A 21407-nucleotide genomic window follows, 5' to 3' on the forward strand; every position below is an offset into this window, starting at 1 on the left:
GATTTGTAATAAATTAAACTAATATCCCCAAGCTGACTCTGTTTTGCCCATGATGCTAATTGGTGAGCGAACTCTCCCTGTCCTTATTGTAACCCATGAGACTTTTGCTATATTTTCTCTCCCCTGTGCAGCTGAGGAGGGGGATGAGAGAACAGCTTTGGTGGGCACCTAGCATCCAACCGGGTATACCATAGTGGCATACCTGGAAAGAGAGTATCTCTGCCTGACACTTGTAAGTGGGAGACTCAGGTTTGGTTGTCACCTGGGCAGTGTCCTGTGATAGTACTCAACTGCAGGACAGTTGGATGTGCAAGCACATCAGATATTTAAACACAGTGAAGCATGTGTTGAGCTTCCTTTCAATTTTTCTCTTTTTTCCTCTGTACTGGGATTCTTGACAGTCCCAGCGTACCTCGTTCCCTTTAATTGTGTGGGATCTCTGAGTGTTGCTTTTCCCAGCATCTTTTTCTAATGTCTGCATCTGTGTTCTCCCAGCTGAGGTGTGAAAGGGATACAATTCGTATAACTTACATGTCTTCTGAAGAGGAAGAGACATAAATTAATTCCCAATTTTAGCTCTCTGTTCAATGGAGAGAGGAACTGACTTCTGAAGGCCACCAGTTAGGGTGCAAATCTATTATAGTCAGGTAGACCCCTGAAGTGGCTACTTTAGGCACAAGTTAGAAGCTACAAGTTGGCAATTACACCTATGCTAGACTTTTAAGGGGCATTTAGGTTCTGGTATCCCAAACAGATTTTCTGATAGACTTGGAGAAGGTCTAACTTCTCTTTACCTCTGAGTGTGCTACAGTTCTGAGTCTAAGTAGTCTCTGACTGGTTGCCATTTTACCTAAACAAGACTTACAGACTCATCATTCTTCTAACTGAACTGATTTTCTCGTGGACTGTGAGGTTCTATCTCTCTCTGAATTGAGGTATTTTCAGAACATGCTTTCCTCCTGAATGTGTTATACCTGCTGGGTCATATAGAAGAGATGATGCTCTCTTATCCAGTATGTCAGAGTGATTCCTGGAATAACTGTCTTGCAAAAGAAAATGCAGTTTTATCTCTAAAAGACCTAGCTAGTGCACTACAAAAGAAAATACGCAATGCACACAGTGTGGACTGCCACAGAAACAGGACTTTTAAGTGGTTTGGGAACAAAGCTATTTGACACTGTAACAGTATTCAGATACTCTGTATCTTCCTTGTAAAACTAGTCTTTCACAGATAATAGAGTATTTCCCTACAAAAGAACAACATGAATAGAAAAACTCTTCAGGATCTTTTCAACCTTAATCTGTTACTTTAATCGAAGCATGAGCAGACATGCAGTGGGAAGCTGACCAGTGTGACAGAATAACAACTTCCAGGAGCAGAAACAAGGGGAGTGCAGCCACACTTGTCATTTGTCATGGTGAGAATGTCTGATTGATGCTGAAAATCAAAGCAAGAAATAACTATGAGCCACAATACAAAAGCACTGCACAATGAATCTCTTATCTAGCAATTAGACAGCAAGTGAGCAAGTCATGGATAACAAGGATGCCTATACATGTCACTTCAAGAAGAACATTTTAAATACAAGTATCCTTGAAAAGTGAAGAAGGATAATCAAAATGGTGATTAATGACAGTAATTTCACACAAACATCTGGGAAATTAAGCATGCTCATTAGGAGTTGTTTCTTACAGTGACTTGTGAAGGCTTGAATGCGTTGCAAACCAAACTTCACATCAATATATTGAACAGTATGATACCAATGCTACTTATTTCAGCTTGGACACTTTCCAGAAATTACATAGAAATATAAAAATGCCTTCCAAAAATATATTTTTTTTTTTCAAATACTTTTTTGTTTGTTTGTTTTTTCTTTTCTTGAATGCTGCTCTTCTTTTACAGTTTATCCACTCTGGTTGTCCTGTATTATAACTTGAATATTTCAGATAAAAAACCCCAACCGACCAATCAAAAAACCAAACAAACCCATAATTTAATGGGGAAAGAGGCACTTTAGTGAAAATTTCTGTATGTTACATTTAATGTAACACACACTGAAGTAAGGGAATATGTTTTTTCAAGTTTTCGGAAACCTCCTTTACATTCTAAATGTTTTTTTTCAGAATACAGTAATTCACCTTTTGGGTTGAAGGTGACTTGGGTGAATATCAGTTAGATATTGATCAAGGTCTAATTTTCTGTACTAGTTAAGTACAGTTGAAATGTGCACCTACATTTTGCATATTTTATAGCAAAAACCCCTTTACCAATACACTCATTTTCACCATCATCAGCAATGCTGCTAATAGCAAACAGTGCCAATAGACTTGGAGAAAAGGCAGTTTAACTGGAGTATTGTGGGCTTTAGGCTTGAATAATGCTCATTAAAGTGCAATCCTCACAATTCTTAGTTCCCAGAGTTTTCCCAGTTGACTTAGTAGGTGATCTATAAAATACTATTTTTTTATTTTTAGATTCCTTTGTTTGGAAAATTAGTGTGTTCTATGCCATTTTATGCTGCATCATATATGAAGTCATACATGATATATTTGTAAGTTTTGGTTCTATTGACAGTTATTACTGTCCAGATATTTAGTTGATTTTGTTCACTGTTTGTAATAATTCAAATGACTAGCATAAAAGTGGTTGCCAAGCAGTGATTAAGAATATTTGTTATTCATAATCAGTTTTGTCTAATCGGTTAATCTAGTATTGATTGGAGTTCTTTTCTGCAGAAGATTTTTTGATAATAGTTCTTGGAAGACGTATCTATCTTGAATTTGGGCCCAAACTTTAAAACAGAAATCTGATTACCTGCAACATAATAATGTGAAAATGGGTCTGAAAAGGGGTGAGTTATGGCACCAGATTTCTCATATCTTAACTGTGATTGCTAGACATCTTCTAAGTAGCATCTTCATGTAGCAGCATCTTTACCTATGAAGTGAATGGTGTTAACAGGATATGAATCAGCTTGGAAGTTAATTCATATCTTTCAGAAACAACACACTTTCATGAATTTAAAATGCTAAGATACTTAAGACACTCCTTGAAACTTTCCATTCAGAACTCGGATTCTTCCTAGCAGTCACCTGTAGACTTGCCCAATCTGCAGGCCTTTTCCTCTCTCATGTGTGAGAAAAGAACTTTAATCAATGACTTCTATAGCATCTGTTTTAGTCTGTTATCTTCCTTTCTTCTTTTAATCAGCTAAATAATGGATTTTTTTTTTTTTTTTTAATCATAAGCTACTTGTATTTTTAGCAAGTGTAAAACGTGCACCTCTGATTTAGAATGGAAAAGAGCAAGGTTTCAGGTAGCTTAGATATGTGATGAGTTTGGCCTCAGGTCTTGGATCAGCTTAGAAGCACTGCCTTCCTTCTGAAATAATATAACAACTTTCAGTTTGTCTCCAAATAGATATAGCTTGTTCCTGGTTTCCTTCAACACACATGCATGAGTATAGGAAACCTTAACCCTCTATAGCAGAAGAATTATGTGTTTGCTGACATGACAGAAACAGATCTTTGCAATGCTGAGCTGGATGGCCAAAATTTTAAAAAACTCTCCTTTGCATCATAGTCCTGTGGTCTTCTATTATGACTCAATTTTAAGAAAACCTATATTTTTTTTTTTTTTTGGCTATTTCCTAATCTGAATCACTGGACTCACCTTTTGTTCACATTATACATTTCGTAATTTGTCTTATACACAACAAAGAAGGAAATTCAGCCACCTTTTCATTTTTGTAGTGGTTGTGACAGGAATCTCTGAGTGGCTTTTCAGACATTACAGAATTAGGTGCAGTGTCACACACCCCAACTCTTTTCCATATAAATTATTTTTTCCTACTATATTTTGATTAGGAAGATTAACTGATGTTTATTTTACCTTGCTCAGATCATCATATACATAATATCTCTATACATTGTCATTATCTGTTAGGCATTCCTCTTCTGAGGCTTAAGTTGGCAGTCTAGTCATGTTATACAGTATCTAAAGAACAGCAGCTATAAATCTTACAATAATATACACCAATTAAACCACAATGCCTTTATGAAACTTTTTTCTGTTCTCTTATTTATTGACTTTTTTTTGTAATTACAACACAATGAAACGATGGCAAGTACATAAGATGCAATAGTATAAAAAGCCATTTTAACCCTTCCCTTTGTTAAGACACAGCAGACAAGAACTGCCCCACCCCAATTTCCCCTTCTCAAATAAAAATGAAAAATAAATATAAATTAATAAATACAAACCAAATCACTGCACAGCCCTTAACTCTTTGATTTCCATGGCAAGAACCATAATGATGATTCTAGCATGTGACTTTCTGTGGTTAAAGGTTGCCGCAGCAGTCAAAGGGTTATAGCATTGTAAACATAAGTACTTTGTTGAAAATGTTCAGTCATGTTAATGGTCTACAGCAATGAGATTATTATCATGACCCCTTGACCTTTAATGACACAACATTATAAGGAGTTAAAGAGATAATAGCTTGGTGAGCTGTTACATAGATTAATTAACCCATTTTGTTTAACAATGCACTATGAAACTAACAAAAGACAACTTGTGTGTAATAAAACACTGTTCAATGCATTGATCAATAAAATCAATGAAACAAATCAGTCTAAGCACCACAAAATTTTGCCTGATTATACCTGACAGTCATAATACACTTTAGCACCATTTAGTCAGCCTTGCATTTGCACACAAACAAGCTTTGTGTTTGTCAGTAGAAGCTACCTGAAGGAATAACATATGTTAGTTATAAAAAGGTTACTGTATAGAATGCTGTGTGAGCCAATAAAGTAAAATTTAAAAAAATAACAGTAATAAGACAAAATTTAGTGGCAGAAAGCAAATAAATGCTCCAGTTATCTTGTTACTAACACACATCCTAATGAGTCAAACACAGGCATGAAATGCATATAGGGCTATGCAGAGAAAAGGGAAAAAAAATGAGAAATTTGCTTCATACAGAGAAATAATCACATCCATGTTCTGACTTATTTGTCACGCTTTGTAAATTAAATGAGTAGTTGGCGGGTGGTTCAAGAAGCAGTGCTTGAAGAGCGCAAATGTTTAACAATCTATGAGTTCTATGGTCATGTTATACATAAACCCACTTTCAGCGATAACCTGACAACTGCACCAATATCCTTGTCTCTGCATGAAAGATTGATTTCCTTTTTTTCAGAGATGAAAGATAAACAAATCACAGTGTGGGGAGAGGCAAAATTGTAGTAGCTTCTAGGTAACATGGGAACCAGAATTTCCGCTGGAATTACAGGGAAAAAGGAATGGCAACAAGATGGAAAATTGAACCAGTTGCTAAAAACCATCCAACAAGCAGAACAAAAGAAGAAATCATGTTCTGGTAGATACAAGAGTACAGCACTTGGAGAGAAAGCAAGGTGCGTGTTATTCAGAAAGTAACAGTAACAAGAATGTGTATGAAGCATGGAAAACAATGTACCCTTCTTGTACATATCCATATCAAACTCTACACACTGACAAAACCAGCTGTACACGCTTGAGCTGTTAACAGTACTAATCACAGGACTAGCAAGGAGCAGACATCACCTCCCTCGATCAGCTTCTGACCATATAGGAACACTTATCACATACAATAAACCTACAGAAGTCAAAGAAACACCTCTGTCTTCCTCTGCAATCTGTGGCTGAATTGTGCAATGAATCCAATTCCCAGACTACAGCAGCAGATGTCTGAGAGAGCACTTAATAAATTTGTTATGATACCTAAAAAATTGGATCAATCAGAAAACAATGCATAATAGCAAAGCATTCTGCCATGCAACAGTGCTATCTTATTATGCTACAGCAGTAATGTAATGATAGCTGATGTATGCGTATGAACTGACTTGTGGTAGAGGAAGGAATCCGGACATATAATTATTGTCTGAATATCCATGGCACAGATTATAGGCATGAGAAAGCAAAGGAGAAATTAAAAATGTTTAAGACTGAAACCACTGTAAATAATACAAACATTTTTCAAATGCAGCTTTCTTGACTGCTCACCTCTCACAGATGGCATAAACCATGCATGCAAATAGTATGCAATGGCTGGCATCAAAAACGATAGGTCTATGTTGTTACACTATTGCACATGTGACCAGGCAAGTAGACACAAGATGCAAATAAGGATTCCATGATGGTAAGTGGGGGCTGTATCATGTCATTTTCATAAAAGACTTAAAGGACAGCAGTGTAAATGGATGGCAGAGACTTTAGTAATAAGTGAGTAATTTGGAGGTCAGTGTTGAGGGACTGGACAATGAACAAGGTTTAGTGAAAGATATAGATCAAGTTCCTCAAATATTCACAAGAGTTTTTGAGAAGGTACTACTTCTTCACCATAGACACAAAAACCTGCAGACTGTAAAATGTTATGTGTGTGATTGAGACAGACAACAAAATTTTATTTTCTTCTTTTCTCTGTATAGTGAACAGATAATTTCTTACTTGTCCACCAGGAGCATATAAGATTAAATATTACCTTATTTATTCAGGAAATGTGTGAAAAAAAGGGGGTGGAGGGGAATAAAAGTTTCATTGCATTTATTAGTTTACATAAAGAAATTGCAATAGATGATCCACCCAAAGGTCATAAAAGTATTTCTATTATATCAAACTCTTCAGGACTGAGATATCATGGAGATAATGACACATGGCTATAATATAGACTAATAGAGGTAAAGGTTCTTTGTCCTTCAGTATTTCATCCAGTGGAGTTCTTCAAAAGATAGATAAGTCTTTGGATATAATTTCTGAAATCAAACATAAGAGCATTTTACTGTGACAAGGTTTTGCACATATCTGGCTAATGTTAGTTTGACTAAATCTCTCTCAAAAGATTTTTGAATGCAGCAGATAAATAATGCACTCTATATATTTGTGGGCTGGTTCAGAGTAACTATCTGAGGAGCCTCCTGACTGGCTGCTCTCTGGTGTGTTATGACAACAGATATAGAATTCAGTGGACTTCCTACAGCCTAACAGGTATCTTTGCTGTTGGAGACCAGTAATACTTTCAAAGCTATGACAAACTTCCTGATAATATCTCTTCTCTTTTGTTGTTGATTACATAGCAGTTACATGCAGTTTTAGAGGTATCAGTGGTCCTTGACTCCTTCCCTTTCTGAGAAAATGGGTTTGTACTTGCAATGATAAACCAAAATGTTTTCATTTCTTTTCTGGAAATGAAAAATAGAAATGTGCTTATGCTGCTTTTTCTGTGTCTGTCTGCAATCTTTGACCAAAAGACCTAGTTTGCTTTCCTGTGGATCCCAGAAATTGTGGAAAGAAAGTTTACGGCTAATTTATGTTTCCTCTGAGAAAGATTTCAGTAGGGTGTTCCTTTAAATCTGTATTTGTCATAGCTGTGAGAAGCTGTGATCCAAGAGCTACAACCTTCAAAGGAATGCATATTGCTAGCAGATAATGAACTATGCATCTTGGAAAATGAGAAGGGAGGATCATAATCCTTGATCTATCCTATCAAATGGTTTTCGACCAGATGCAGTAAGACAGTATTGTGCATGAACTGACAAGAGATTTTGGGTTTAGAAACACAGTAAAGATAGCTGTTAGGCATACAGCTTAGCTGACAATGTTTTACCAACTGTGTTGAACAGAGTAAAAAGATGATTTGCATCATCACACATCCCTTCAATTCTAGATTCCTGTTCAAGATAAAACTTTCTTGGGTATAACTACCTGAGGTATTTCTGTGAGCTGTGTGAGTTTTGACAACAGCTATCCTGAAAGACTTTTTTAATAGCTTTCATCTACCTCGTGACACACGGCCAGAGTTCATAGCACTTTATCATACGAAGTAAACCACAACCATGTAAACACAAGACACAGCTGTGCCCTGCAGGTATGAATTGTTGCTGACAGGACCATTTAAAACAGTGGTGTAGGTTTCTGATGGTGTCTTCTGAATACACCACATGTACCATTTCCTAAGTGATACAACTCTACTTGTATCCAAAGAGACAAACTGCCTGGAACTGGCTCAGACATGGTTACTTCCATAAGATAGGATCACTATGTGAGCACTGACAATTTTGTAGCAATAGGCAAGCATACAACAAGCATACACAGTATGCACATCTCTGTTTAAATTAATTGTATGCCTAAGTATGGGACTGTGTGTTTCAACTGGAATGTATCAGTGTTCATTAGTATTTTTGGAGCTATATATAATATCATATAATTATGAACACTGAGAAAAATGATAAACCATCATTTTACAATATGAAAAACCACTTTATTTTCTTTGAGGATGCAAATTGATAATAAGGGAATCAAAATTTGTTCATACATTATAAATTAGTTAACACTGAGTTCCTGCTGACCCTAAGCACTCTCACCTTCCAAAAGGCAGATGATTTTCTGTACAGCCATGTAAGCTGTGAATATGTGTGTAGACTGGGTGTTGAATTGTGCCAGCACATCAGGATGGAAATATGGATTAGAAACATCCTTTTCTGATTTAACACGCTACTTTTTGCAAGCGGTGAGCCCATCTGGTGGAGCTACACTGTTCTCTTGCCTGTAAGTAATATAATACTTCACTAAAAACTCTTCAGACTCTGTTGTCATATTGTTAAGGGCTAACCAGGTACTTTAGGAAGTTATTTTATCTCAGCTTCCCAGAAAGCCAGTTCCCCAAATGATGGATGGGCAAATGGATGACCCAGGACACATGTATGGACACAATGAGTGATTATTCAATGTGCTAGTGCCAGATGGCAAGATGGGGAGTATGTTCAGTATATATTTTACTGCAACAGCAAAAAAAAAGAATCATCACTGGCATGAAAGTCTATTGAATTAAGATATGCCGATAGCTCACCAAGGAGATTAATGTTGTAGTTCTAAGAAGTATGTGATGCAATTTCATCAGGTACAAATTACTATTAACTAAATAGAAAGCTTTGGTTTATGTGGTGGCTATTATAACTATCATCTGTGAACAATGTCATTCTACAGAAGCAGAAGAAACTGAGCTGTGTGTCTGGAAAGCTTTGTGCCATCGTAAATGCCTGGAAAGTGTAAAGATCATTGTTTATGTAGTTTTACTATGACAGCATGTAGCAGAGCGCTGCATGCACATCCAAGAGTAGAAAATTGTCTTCAGCATGCTAGTTTACATCAGCATTTCTTCATTTATGTCTTCTCTGCCTCTAAAATTTATTTAATCTATACTGTGGGCAGTACTTAAGGCTGTTTATACAGAGCAAATGTACTTTATGTACACCTCTCACAGGATGTCATATCTCAAAGACATAATGGGCAGCTGCAACTGCAAATGTTAATAAACTGACTAAAATTAGTACATGATATGCTAAACCTTATGCATACTGGAATCAAGACCTGTTTATGATGCATGTGTTTAATGCTGTCTACATGCTACTTTGAAATACATTTTAATTTGACAACAGATGCTTGCAGTGGTTGCATACCGATGACCCTTCAAAATATGACCTCCTGATTAATGCTGGTCTTTCCTAGGTACATAAACACATCAAATAATGCAACATAATACAGAATCTATTCTGCCTAACATTAGATCAAGCATCAAATGGAACCAGCCTGCAGCAAGTGATTGTATGCTTTTGGTGCTTATCAAGCATTTTCAGCACTGATGGCACTGATGACAATGTCTTTCTCTATCGGCCTCTGTCATCTCAGATAGCAAATCACAAGAATGGGTTGGGCAGATTTGACTCACACGTTCCATTTTTCCGGAGACCAGTGACAGATAATTCATTGATTTGCATGCATTAATCAGAGGTTAATTTGATGAGTATATGGTTCATTTACACCTGATTTTGTAACTGACATATGTTTAAATTGTCTTGTCTTATGTGAACCACTGTTTATCTGCAGTCTGTGTAGTGTTAGCTAAGGACGTACACCTAACGTTGCAGTGCTGGTGTATCAGTCATGGCTATACCATCATATTCAATTACAGGTTACCTGTTCCTTAGCTCCCACACAATATTATTTGATTTACAGCACAGCTGAACACCTAAGTGGCCAGTGACATTTGTTCCCTCCACTGATAATAATGATTTTCCTCATGGCCCATAGGGCTGCAGTCATCTATTTATACTTCTGGAAATAGAGCTGTCCAAACACAGCCTTGACAACAACAAAAAGTGACAGAGAGCTACTGCTCTGTAATGGCTGCTTCACATCTCCTACTGCCATGGCGCATGGCTTCACCTATGTAACTTGTAAAACAACTTAGGCCATGTTGTGAGAAGACATGGGAGCCAGGATAGAGCAAGCCCCTGCAGTTATATTCTTGCTCCTTAGCCCAGTGATCTTGTGCTGTCTCCAGTTTAGGCTGCTAATGGTGTGGTAGCTTGCATTTCTACTTCCTTGAAAATGCAGTGACTGGAACATTCACTCTTCAGTTTTCTATGTGTCTTTTTTAAGGTTTGCCTTAGCTATGGTTCATATGAAAAAAACCTAGAATAGGAATGTAATACTTCCACTGTTTATAGGCAGACCTACTTTCTATTCTATGCACTTTTTTCTAACCAAGATAGAATTTGATTCTATATAATTTGGTACCAAAAGCTACATTTAACTGACACCAAGATTGTGAATTAAGACCCCCCCCCAAAAAGAGTTGAAAGTTCAATAATTAAGCCTTACACTCTGTTCTTAACGCAGTGCTAATGGTGCAGAAGTCTTGACCAAGCAACTGGGTATGTGAAGTAGACCTCTAAGAAAACGTTTAAGTCTGTCCCTTGAGTTTGAATCTATTAGTTTCTGTAATTTTCATTCACAAAATTAGCCTTAAACATTTTTTTTCTTTAATTATCCCATCCCTTTGCCCCACTTTGAAAGAAGAAAAAGAAGTTCATAGGAATATATAAAATATGTATTACATTTATTCAGGAGACTTGAAAGGGCTCCTTTGGAGCCATTTGAGCCTCTCCATCCCAGCCTATCCAGTAAATATACAGTTACATAGTTTTTAAATGTATTTTTTTAATAAAAATTAATTTTTGTCTACAGTCAATAACCTTTTCACATTACATTAAAAGGCCAGAGGAAACACTGCCATTATCTACTTTGACCTCCTGCATCATACATACTCTGAAAATACATGACCCTGTATAATCAGCTTGATAGACTGTAACTGATTAATGCGATACATATTCAGTTTTGTATTGTTCCACACTTGAGATCATAACAATAGCAGTATGGAAATGTTTATTAAAAACTTCATGAAAAAGTTACGGCACATGAGCAGGAACCCAGATTGCAGAACTGAAAATAATTGCAATTTGTTTTTTCTTAACTCTCATAATTAGAGGCCTTGGTAGAAAAACAACTGTTCGAAATATAACATTGTCTTAGCACTTTCACTCATTTGAGTTCAAAACTAGATCAGGCAACATCACTAGTTTACGCTGAAGTTATCTGAAACTAGCCAGTATGCATTTGGGAATTACAGTGAAAACAAATGCTCCTACATCTTTTACTTAAAGCAAACCTTTATGACTGCGTTATAGCCTACTGACGCAATCTTTCTCCGCATGACATAAACATGCCAATATAGTATTATTTTTCCTCCCTTTCTCTGTATATAACATATATGCACTTTTAAGTAAAAGAAAATAGATCAATCAATTTATCATGTATTCATGTATCTATGATGTACCATATATCAAGCACTAGACTTATTACACTTACCTTCCTGCATAATTAAAGTTAAATTCTCCAAATACAAACATTTTTGTTTCCTTATCAAAGAACAACAGTTTACATGCTCGGCACTTCATTACTGTCAGGGAAACAGTTGCACAAAAAGTTAAAGCTGCCATGAAAGTTATTTCAAAATTGAAGTGAAATTTTCAAGTCAATAAAAAAACAGATGAGATGCTGTTCTGGCATAAAGATAATATAAAATAAGTTCTTCCATTGTAGAGGAAATCAAATGCAGAATAAGTAGTGCTGTTAGTATTTTCCACCAACTATGCAAGGGACAAAACTGGAACAGAAACATGAATCATTTTGTTCTGTTTGTAGCGTAACATAAGTTACTTTGTTGACAGTAAAAACCTTTCCAGGGATTAAAATATGTATGTATGTGTATGTGTGTGTTTGTGTGTGTTTACAAGTATACAAACACACATACACATTTTAATATATATGACAAACAGGCATAGAATTCCAAATTCATCAAATGAGCTGATGTGTAGTAAATATGCTACATTACTTAAACTGTCAATTAATCTACATTTTCAGCAACAACAGAGTTGGATTTACTAAATAATGCTATGGGCTGATACTGGTGCACTTCTAACCTACAGTCTGAAGTACCTCTACATAACATCTCCAAAATGCCATCTGCATTGCATATTTGTTGTAAAACTATATCTTTTTCTAATTTTCATTTTTGTTAGCCATACATATGTATATCTGTTTATGCTCTAAGAAATACGTTTGCAATGCTTTATAGCATGCCACATATGTTCATAAAATAAGTCCTCAAATCAATATAAAACCATGTAATTGAACAAAAAGGCATACTATTTTTCATGCTATGCTCAATATAAATATAAATTCAAGGCAGTCAAGCTATCCATTACCAAAATAATAATAACAATAATATATATCTATATATACCTACACTCTCTAAAAAGTGATCCAGTTATGTAGATTAAGAAACCAGTAAGAAATTGGTTGAATGTAGTACAAAAGTTTCGGTTTATGTAAAAGCCCATACTGGCCATTTCAAGTATTTTAATATTTTCCTATAACCTTCTCATTAACAATTAGCTATTTGTAGAAACGATAATTTTATAATGAAAATTGTATTCAAGTTAAATAAAAATTAACTTCTACTGTAGTTCATTTTTAGAGTGTGCATGTATACATAGCAAAATACCCTTCTACAGATCTATCATAAATATTTAGGTTTATGTCCATTCTTTTCTATGAAAACACTTCACCTTTTTTTCTTGAATTCTGGATTATGTATATCAGGCCTTTTAAGAAATAAAACTTGTCTTAGTCCATTTGCAACACCAGATTCCCTTCAGTTTGTGCCAGTTTGCAAGTTAAAGGTCAAAGATCAAAGACATAGGACAGTACACTTTAAGGAAATTCAGACAGTGAAGCTGTTCACAGAAGACAATGTTTAACTTGGTAATGACAGTCAACAGGTCAATAATCAAGTTCAAGGCAAGCTGTTCATTGTTGCAAAAGCTACTCCCCTCAAATCCTGGTTTTCATAAAAAACCAGGCGTCTGACTTTTGGGGTGCATCATTCTGACCACCTTTAATAAGTTCACAGCCCAGTGACTGTAAAGCCTATCACTGCAAGAAGCAGCTCCTAAAATCAATAAAGAGGTTCGTCAGTTGCTGACTTTTCTCTAGGAAAAAAATATTGATACAAACCTGCTCTGCAGGTCACATGAAAATGACAATACTGCTGTTAGCACAAATTACACAGAATGACAAAATGCTTTGGTGGTCCCTTGGCTCTGTCAGTGATAATCATGTTTGGCTGAAGGCCAGAAATTTGACTAACCCTTTGAGAACTATGATGAACATGCAAAGGGGTAACACACCAGAGGATATTCATGCAATTATCAGAGTCGTTTTAGCTTTCCTTTGAAACTGTAACTGCCTCTGTGGAGGCAAATTGAATTATCATGCAACATAGTTTAAAAGATAAATTCAAGATGCTTAAGAGGAGAAGTTATAAAACTGTTGCCAGTTCAGAAAAATTCTTCGTAAGTGGTAGAAGTTATTAAAATAGGCTTGGTTCCTTTAACCAGAAAGTAGCTGGTAAATATATTCTGTTTTCTATTTATGTTACAAATGCTTTTCTATCAATAATTCAAATAATTAAAAACACTCACTTGCACTCACAGGAAATCTGTTTTGAAAAACGATTTTCTTTAAAAACCTGTATAATCCAAACACAGTCCTGTAATTTAATGACAACCAAGACTAACATCCACCAGACTCTGAAAAAGGATGCAATAGTTCTCAAAGGGTTACACCACCAATGTAATACCAGCGTAAAGTTTCTCAATAGCATGACTGTTGCTTTAGTTCATTGAAATCCGCTTCAGAGACACACTGCTTTTTACCATGCTTTGGAATGAATGCTCCTGACAGACCTATGAAAGGCCTGGGGCAGTTGGCTTGATACAGCTTGGGAAAGATTATGCAGGAAAACCAACCAAAAACCAAACAAACCAATAAAAAGGTTCTGCTTGAATATAGTGACGAATATAAATGAGTTTAAAACATTGAGGACGTAGCCCAGAGCAGCTGTATAAAACACAAAATGAATGTATTATTAAGGCTGTTACTATATTGCAGATATTTTGGCCCCTTGTTTGTTGGAAAATGGCTGTCCAAACAGTCTGAAGTCCTGTGTGTCATCCGAGTCTCCCACCTGACAACAAAACTGGAAGTAGGAGTATAGGACTTTATCCGTAGCAGACAGAAAGCAATCCTCTTTGGAGACAAAGCTGTTTTGGGTCTTCTCACTTTCCTGAAAGTTCCGTTGTAGGTTGTTGTGTTTTTCTAAAAAAATTCACTTTCAGCAAAAAATTTTTCAAAGGGAAACAGGCCTTAAGGGACAAATGTAGAAACATTGGAGATTTTTTGTTTTTCCTCTTTGTTAGTTAATCCTGATAGTTTATAGGGCATTGAGCGTGCAGAGGAAAGGCCTAGATTGAATGACAAAGAAAGACAAAGGACTGAAGAAACAGCAGATACTGTGTATCATGGAAGCTTCCCAGCTGAGCTAATCGCCACTCATACGCAGGGCAGGCAACCCCCTGGGTTTTAAAGATCAGCTTTGTTTCAGACTGACAGATGCCCGCTCATAGCTAGGAAACTGCATAACAGCTCTTGTGTTGAATCTCAAGTTACCACAAACTCCTGGGAGGGAAAGAAAAAAAACCCTACATCACACCCACTCTTGCATAGAGCGTTTGCAGTACAGTATGTGGCGGGGTGTTCCTTTCCTTTTGAACTGGAACACAGTGTAAACCAAGACAAGGAGGCACAAGGCCAGGATGCAGGGAATGACGATGGCTATGGCTTTCACAGTGCTGGCTGTGTTGTCCAGTTTGATGACAATGTCAACGTCATCTTGAGGGCTGTGTCGGTCTTTATCTCGATCTGTTGGTCCATCACAACCCATAAAATCCTTGAGGATGGATCTGGGATAGCCAGGTTCCACCCTGAGCATCTGGTTATTGAATTTCCAGTACTCTTTTCCTTTGTAGAAATATGTGAAGCCTGAGGAAGAAAATTCAAATTATTCATGGTCATATTGGATCAAATCACATCATCAACACACTATGACTGAAACTACTGGTATCATTTTTTTTTGTAATTAAAAAATTAAAAATAGACTTCAGTTCTAGGTCTTTCAAATCTTTACAGATTTTGTTTCTTACTGTTTCTAGAGAATCTAACATTGGGGTGGTTTTTTTGTTTGTTTTTTTTTTTAAATAAACTGGGATTTCACTTTCTTACATTACTACAGAAAAATAAAGGAATTACACAGAATATGATCTTTGACAGACAAGGGTCCACATGATTTCTTCAGCTGCTGAAAACCCAACCAGTCCTCAGGGCCAGGACTTTAAAGCATCACAACCTCTTCAAGATGGGAAGTCTACTGAAACAAATTGCAATGCTATGCTAGCCAGAAATGAGAACTGACCCTCTTTACACTCACATAGCCAGCTTCTGTACTTCAGAAGAAGGAAACTGGATGAAATACCAGCTTTGCCAAGAGCAAACAGGTGTAACAAGATTTAAGGTTTCTGCAAAGTGTTTGATTATTAATTCACAATTCAGTCTCATTATTAAACATGCCTAAATGGAGAAAAACCCCTTGCCACTTTGCCAAAAATCTGCATTACTTTATTATCCCAGCTGAAAAATAGCAAGAAAAAAAACAAACATCAGGATGGGTGAACTTCCCACTGCTAATGAATTGAATGCAAACAGTTGGATTTTTGCTTAGCTTCACTTTATAGACCTCTGTGTATTTCCTGCAGTACTAGAGTCAACTAAGAACATCAAGAAGGATTGGGCACTATTTGTTGTATTAACAACGCTTCCTGAAAACATCAGTGACTGGCTATCTGGAGATAATATTAGTAATTACCTATTTAAACAGCGGTTAGTTTCTTTCAATTCTCCAAAAAAATTACTTGATAGCATATTTGGCAGCTCAAACTGTAAGATCATCCTCATCATCTACTGCCATTTTTCAGAATACTTAGAATGTTAGAACATTATTCTACATTTCCTATTTATGTCATTTTAATGGCCTTCCTAGCCACCGAAAAGGTAGTATTTTCCTTTCTTTAATCCGTATTGTTAGTTTATCTATAGAAAGGTACAATACTGATTATAAAGAAAAAAGAAAAGAATAGCACAGCTATATCAAAACAGTAGTTAAAAGGCTTGTTCACAAAATGCCTTCTATTCTGATTGGAACAAAACTAAAAAGAGGACTATAATTCCTTACTATGATGTAGTTTTAAAATTTCAGCATATATCAAGTTCCTTAAAGCAATCTGTATTTTAAATGAAAAATACTCTAAACTGAAGAATTTCAGCATTCTGAACCCCAGCTTATGCTATCCTTGCATTTCATATACCAATGTATATGTAAGAACACACTGTACATACTGGACCTGGATAAATATTTCAAGTGTAGAAATCTGATATATTATCAGTATTTTAATACATATAGAATACATACAGATATGACATCTCTAAATCTATATTCTTACAAATATACAGAATACATACAGGTATACATCCAATGTACACATAAGTCAGAATACTGACATTAGTTAGTATTAATTGTTATTATACTGAAAGATCAAATTAAAGCTGTTAAAGCAGCAAAGGACTTGCTAGCCTCTATAGAACCAATAAAAATTCTTCAATCAGAGCATATTTTCCACTGGAAAATTCTGAAGGTAGTTTAAACTTTCCTGTTTCAAACTGCCTTCTACTTAGAAAGTTCTGCTTTGCTGAGGCAGGAACCAGGATAACAGTCAGTAACATTCAGAAGCATAGAAATCACCAGCAGAGAAGGGTAGTTTTAAGAGACTGAGCAGTTTTACTGCTTCTCATGGCAGAACAAGTGACATCACACAACTGTTGAAAGTGCTTTCATCTGCTTGACTTGTTGAACCTGCTCTGTGAGTTGCTCCTTAAAATTTTCAAGGTGGTAGAACCTGACAGTGGTGAGCACAATACCTGACCCAAACAGCATGAAAGGACATAGCGGTCACTAATGTGCCAAATAGGAACTCAGAATAGGAGTTCTAGTTAAGCACAAGGCAAAAAAAGCTCAGTGGACTAAGAGACTACATTTTCTTTTCCCTCTAAAAATTGCCTCACTATTCGCTTTATAATTTTTAGTTGAGAGATAAGATTTTCTATGCTGCTCTCAAGGCGGAAGGAAAGCTTTCTCCAATCTGAAGAATTTTGTGTGATCTCAGATTCTATGGAGCAACAAAAGGAAATTTCTTCCTCACTCTTCCTTAAGAGTTTCTACCAGAGCATTAGTATCCAAATCACAATATGGGAAGTATCAAGGATAGTTTCAAAGATGTTACCTGAGCCTAACCAAGCTTCTAGGACACCGAGTCAGTATGCTGACTCGAGTAGGAAATTGTTTTTTCTTTCTTTCCCAAGCCTTTTACTGCAAGATTACCTGAAATTTTTGTGGACAGTAAGAAAACCCCTTTATGATCAGATTTATTGCAGGTGCTCATTTGCATGGTTTACAAAATAGAAAGGGAAAGAAGAAAGTATTCTTTAAAATGAAATGGATTAACTGAAAGACATGCTTTCAAGTGTTCCTTTACAAAGATATAGTAATAAAACTTATCAACTCTACTTCTGCCCAAAGGGAAGAAAACACAGTTTTGGAAAGGAAAACAGTTTTGGGCAAAATGTAATCAAGTTCTTTCCAATTAAGCAGTGGTAATTCTTATTTTCATCTGCTATTGTTTCTTTCTGTCCTCATACAAACAACAGTGGAGTTGCGAACTGTTTCTTAACATTTCTATTTTCTTGATTTCACGGAAATTTTCTTAGTGGTCTCCTTGGGAACCTTATGGTGTCATTTTCAATGCCTCTTTCTGCCCTTGGGCCTTTTTAGGCTTTCTGAGAAGCCCAAGAATGACCTCTTTCCCTTCCCCTCCTCCGCTATCTCATGTCATGCTTTACCATCCTCCTCATTCAAAGAGTCAGACAAACTATCAAAGCCACTGGGATAAAAAAGATAAGCGGCTTTGCTGTAGTCAAGAGTCTTTCCTGATTTAGCAATGAGTGTTCTGCCACTGCAGTGTTTTCAGAAACACTGGTCTGAGTGTTACAGTAAGATAATTTTAATTTGTAATGAGAGACATGTGTACCTGAGCTCAGCATAGAAAACTTATTGTGGGGAATGTAGTCAAGGTAAGAAATACATACATACATATATATATATATATGTTAAATTTCTTTGAAAATACCCTGGAAAATAATTGAAGGAAGAAAGCAGAGGTTGTATACATTATGTTTGTCTGTGCATATATAATGTTTGTGTCCGTTTTCACATACATCTGTGTTTACAAACAGTTAGCTATTGAATGCGATGTGTGCAGAGTAACATCTTGACTGACCTACTTTCCAGTTAAAACAAATAAATACAACACAAAAAAATCCATTCTATCCAAAAGTCCAGAATCTAGAGAGAGTTTCTGCTTCTGGATAGAACAGAGACAAAGCAAGGAAGCAATAAAACATATTTCTGAAAAAAAACCCACCCCCCAAAAAAAAAACAATCCAAACCTAAAACCCACTCCCTCCTCCCCCAAACATTTCCATGATAAATTGCTTAATCAAGCTATAGATTGAAATATGAGAATTAAATGATTTATACAAGGAAAGAATTTTTTATCTGCTTATTAAAAGGAAATTAAAATAATGACAATATTTCTATGTGCTGCCTGTGAGGCAAATGGAACCTACTAATAAATAAATCACATATGCGATACAACAATTCTCCAACAATAAGTGACAATAAATGCATGTTTTTATTCCTGTCAAAGCGATTTAAACTCTGAGCAACTGAGCGCTGTGTTGGCAGCCTTCCAGCAGCCCCTGAGAAGCACTGAATTCTTGTAAGATGGATATCTGGGCTGCCTTCATTCATTTGGAGGTGAAGCCAGATGAGATTTTAGTTTCCTGTGATGATGCATCTTGATACAGGTATTAGCATTTCAGACTAACATCCCTATGGTCTGCATTTCTGCATCATGGGCTTATGACATCTTTTATTTTCATAGTTTCTTAAGGATATTTCTGCTTAGCTAATGATTTTGCTTCCCTTTTCTAGTTCAGAATAAAAATAACACCTTCTAAGCTGTTTAAACAGCCAATACCTTGACAATTCAAACAGGAATATACTGTGTTTAGGAAGCTTGCTTTAAGAGGTACTTTTTAAGAGGTACAGCAGAGAACAAAAATAATTAAGTGAATTAAGACAAAAGAAAAAACATAAATTGAGGTTTATGATACTAAATTTGAAAGACTTTTCTCTGTTGTGCTAAAAAGTACATGCAAACAGCCATTTCTACAATAGCAAGTTCCACAACAGTAAATATTCTGATCATAAATCAAGAATTCCTTCATTACTTACCCTGAATACTCAATCACCACTCTACTACTCTATCTCACATAAAAGATGTTAGTAAATCATTAGAACAGGAATGTGTTTGCATACCATTTTCTTTGTGGACAAAGGCTCCCTGAGGAGATTCTGGGATACCTTTCCATATTGTGATTGGTTTGGGATAACCAGGGTCCATGGATCTCATTTCTTCACTGTACCTCCAGTACCTGAAATGTTTTATAAAGAAAAAGAAAAAATCATTTATAAGAGAGCAGCTGAATAACTACATATTTCTGCCTTCTAACATTGCTACGTTCTTTAGCCACAAATGGGAATTCTTGACTTCTTTTCTTTGAGCATACTAGCATACTACAAAGAAATCTCTTTGCTGACTGGACAACTGTTTCATGTAAGCAGAAGATAAAAGACATATGCACTTTGACAACTAAATCAGTATGCATCTCACTTATAATTGCAGCAATTCTGATGCCTTGGACTTCTACATGGTGGCAGAGATACAACATGCAAAAAATATATTAATGTTTTAGATAATATTTTAATTATGAAAATGACAGTAGATTAAGATTAAAATACTCCCAGGAATCCTAATTTAACTCCTTATATGTATGCATTACAGTAGCTTCTCATTTCATTATCATTAAATAGATACAAAATTCAACCTGCTTTTGTGCCTTTTTTTCTCAGCTAGGCCTTTTCCAATTTAAAAAGCTTCAGAATGCAGCCCGAACATGTAAGAAGTATTTACTATTATCTAATACTTACAGTTACTGCTGATTATCTCTTACTGGTTCTAAGAATTAGCATACTGTATCTCTAGTACCTCTGTGTATTCTGATACAGTATTTGGGTGGGTCATTTGGGTGTTTTGATTAGCTACACTAATTTAGAGCATGGTTTCCTGTGAGAATTTTTTTTTTTTTTTTTTTCCAAAATCAGTCTTATTCATGTGAAAATTACATTGAAAGCATCCACTCGACATTTCAGGACATCAAAAGCCTGAAATGTATCACTTTCCTTCATAATCTAGTCACTGCAGAAAACTTGGCCCCTTTTCATTTGACTTAAACTTTTAGAAGTCCTTGTTATGATTGTTCCTGACATATTAAAAAATCCTTAAATGGATGACATTTTGTCCCTGCAAGTTACTTAAGACACTCTAATCAATTCACATATTAATCTTTTTAAAAACCAAAATGGTTTAAACTCCTCTGAATTCTCTCTGTGGGGCAGTCCTTTGGCTTTAAACTTTCAATTAAATTAAAAGGTGAAGATTTCAAGTGGGTTAAGAGTTGGCAAGTTATATTAAAATCCTTTGTAGTTATTTTTTCTTTCTCATGCATAAATTATTTTTATAGCCTGATTCCTTAATCTAGTCACATATGCACCAGTAACCAGCCAATGACACTCTTTATTTTGAAATGTAACATCTTTCTTTTCCAGACTCAGCTATTGGAAGCAAATTATTTAGTTGGCTTTCTTTTTCACTGTGGAAACAGATTGCTTGAAATGATACTTAGTTTTCAAACAGCACAGAAATTTTACTTGGTTATGTGCTTTCCTCATCATGAGTGTTGGGAAAAAAATTGTTTCTTTTTTAAAAAAGCTTTAATATTAAAATTGCATATGTCAATTTGTAGTGCAATATTACAGTACTGCTAGTAA

General features: G+C 35.7%; 1 protein-coding gene across 2 annotated transcripts in view; it reads right to left on the reverse strand.

The window, feature by feature from the left end:
- Positions 1-11593: 11593 nt before the first annotated feature.
- Positions 11594-21407, reverse strand: part of MMP16 (matrix metallopeptidase 16) — a 201723-nt gene continuing 191909 nt past the window's right edge. For both annotated transcript variants that reach the window (XM_057426090.1, XM_057426091.1), the window contains 2 exons: positions 19836-19951; positions 11594-15328 (listed from right to left, as the gene is read on the reverse strand). In XM_057426090.1, the coding sequence (XP_057282073.1) occupies positions 14994-15328; positions 19836-19951 (451 nt within the window). In that variant the 3' untranslated portion in view covers positions 11594-14993. The remainder of the gene's footprint in view (positions 15329-19835; positions 19952-21407) is intronic.

This window comes from Pezoporus wallicus, unplaced genomic scaffold (genome assembly GCF_028554395.1).
Source record: "Pezoporus wallicus isolate ANWC-B61680 ecotype Strahan unplaced genomic scaffold, APGP_CSIRO_Pwel_v1 contig_4131, whole genome shotgun sequence".
Taxonomy (NCBI): domain Eukaryota; kingdom Metazoa; phylum Chordata; class Aves; order Psittaciformes; family Psittacidae; genus Pezoporus; species Pezoporus wallicus.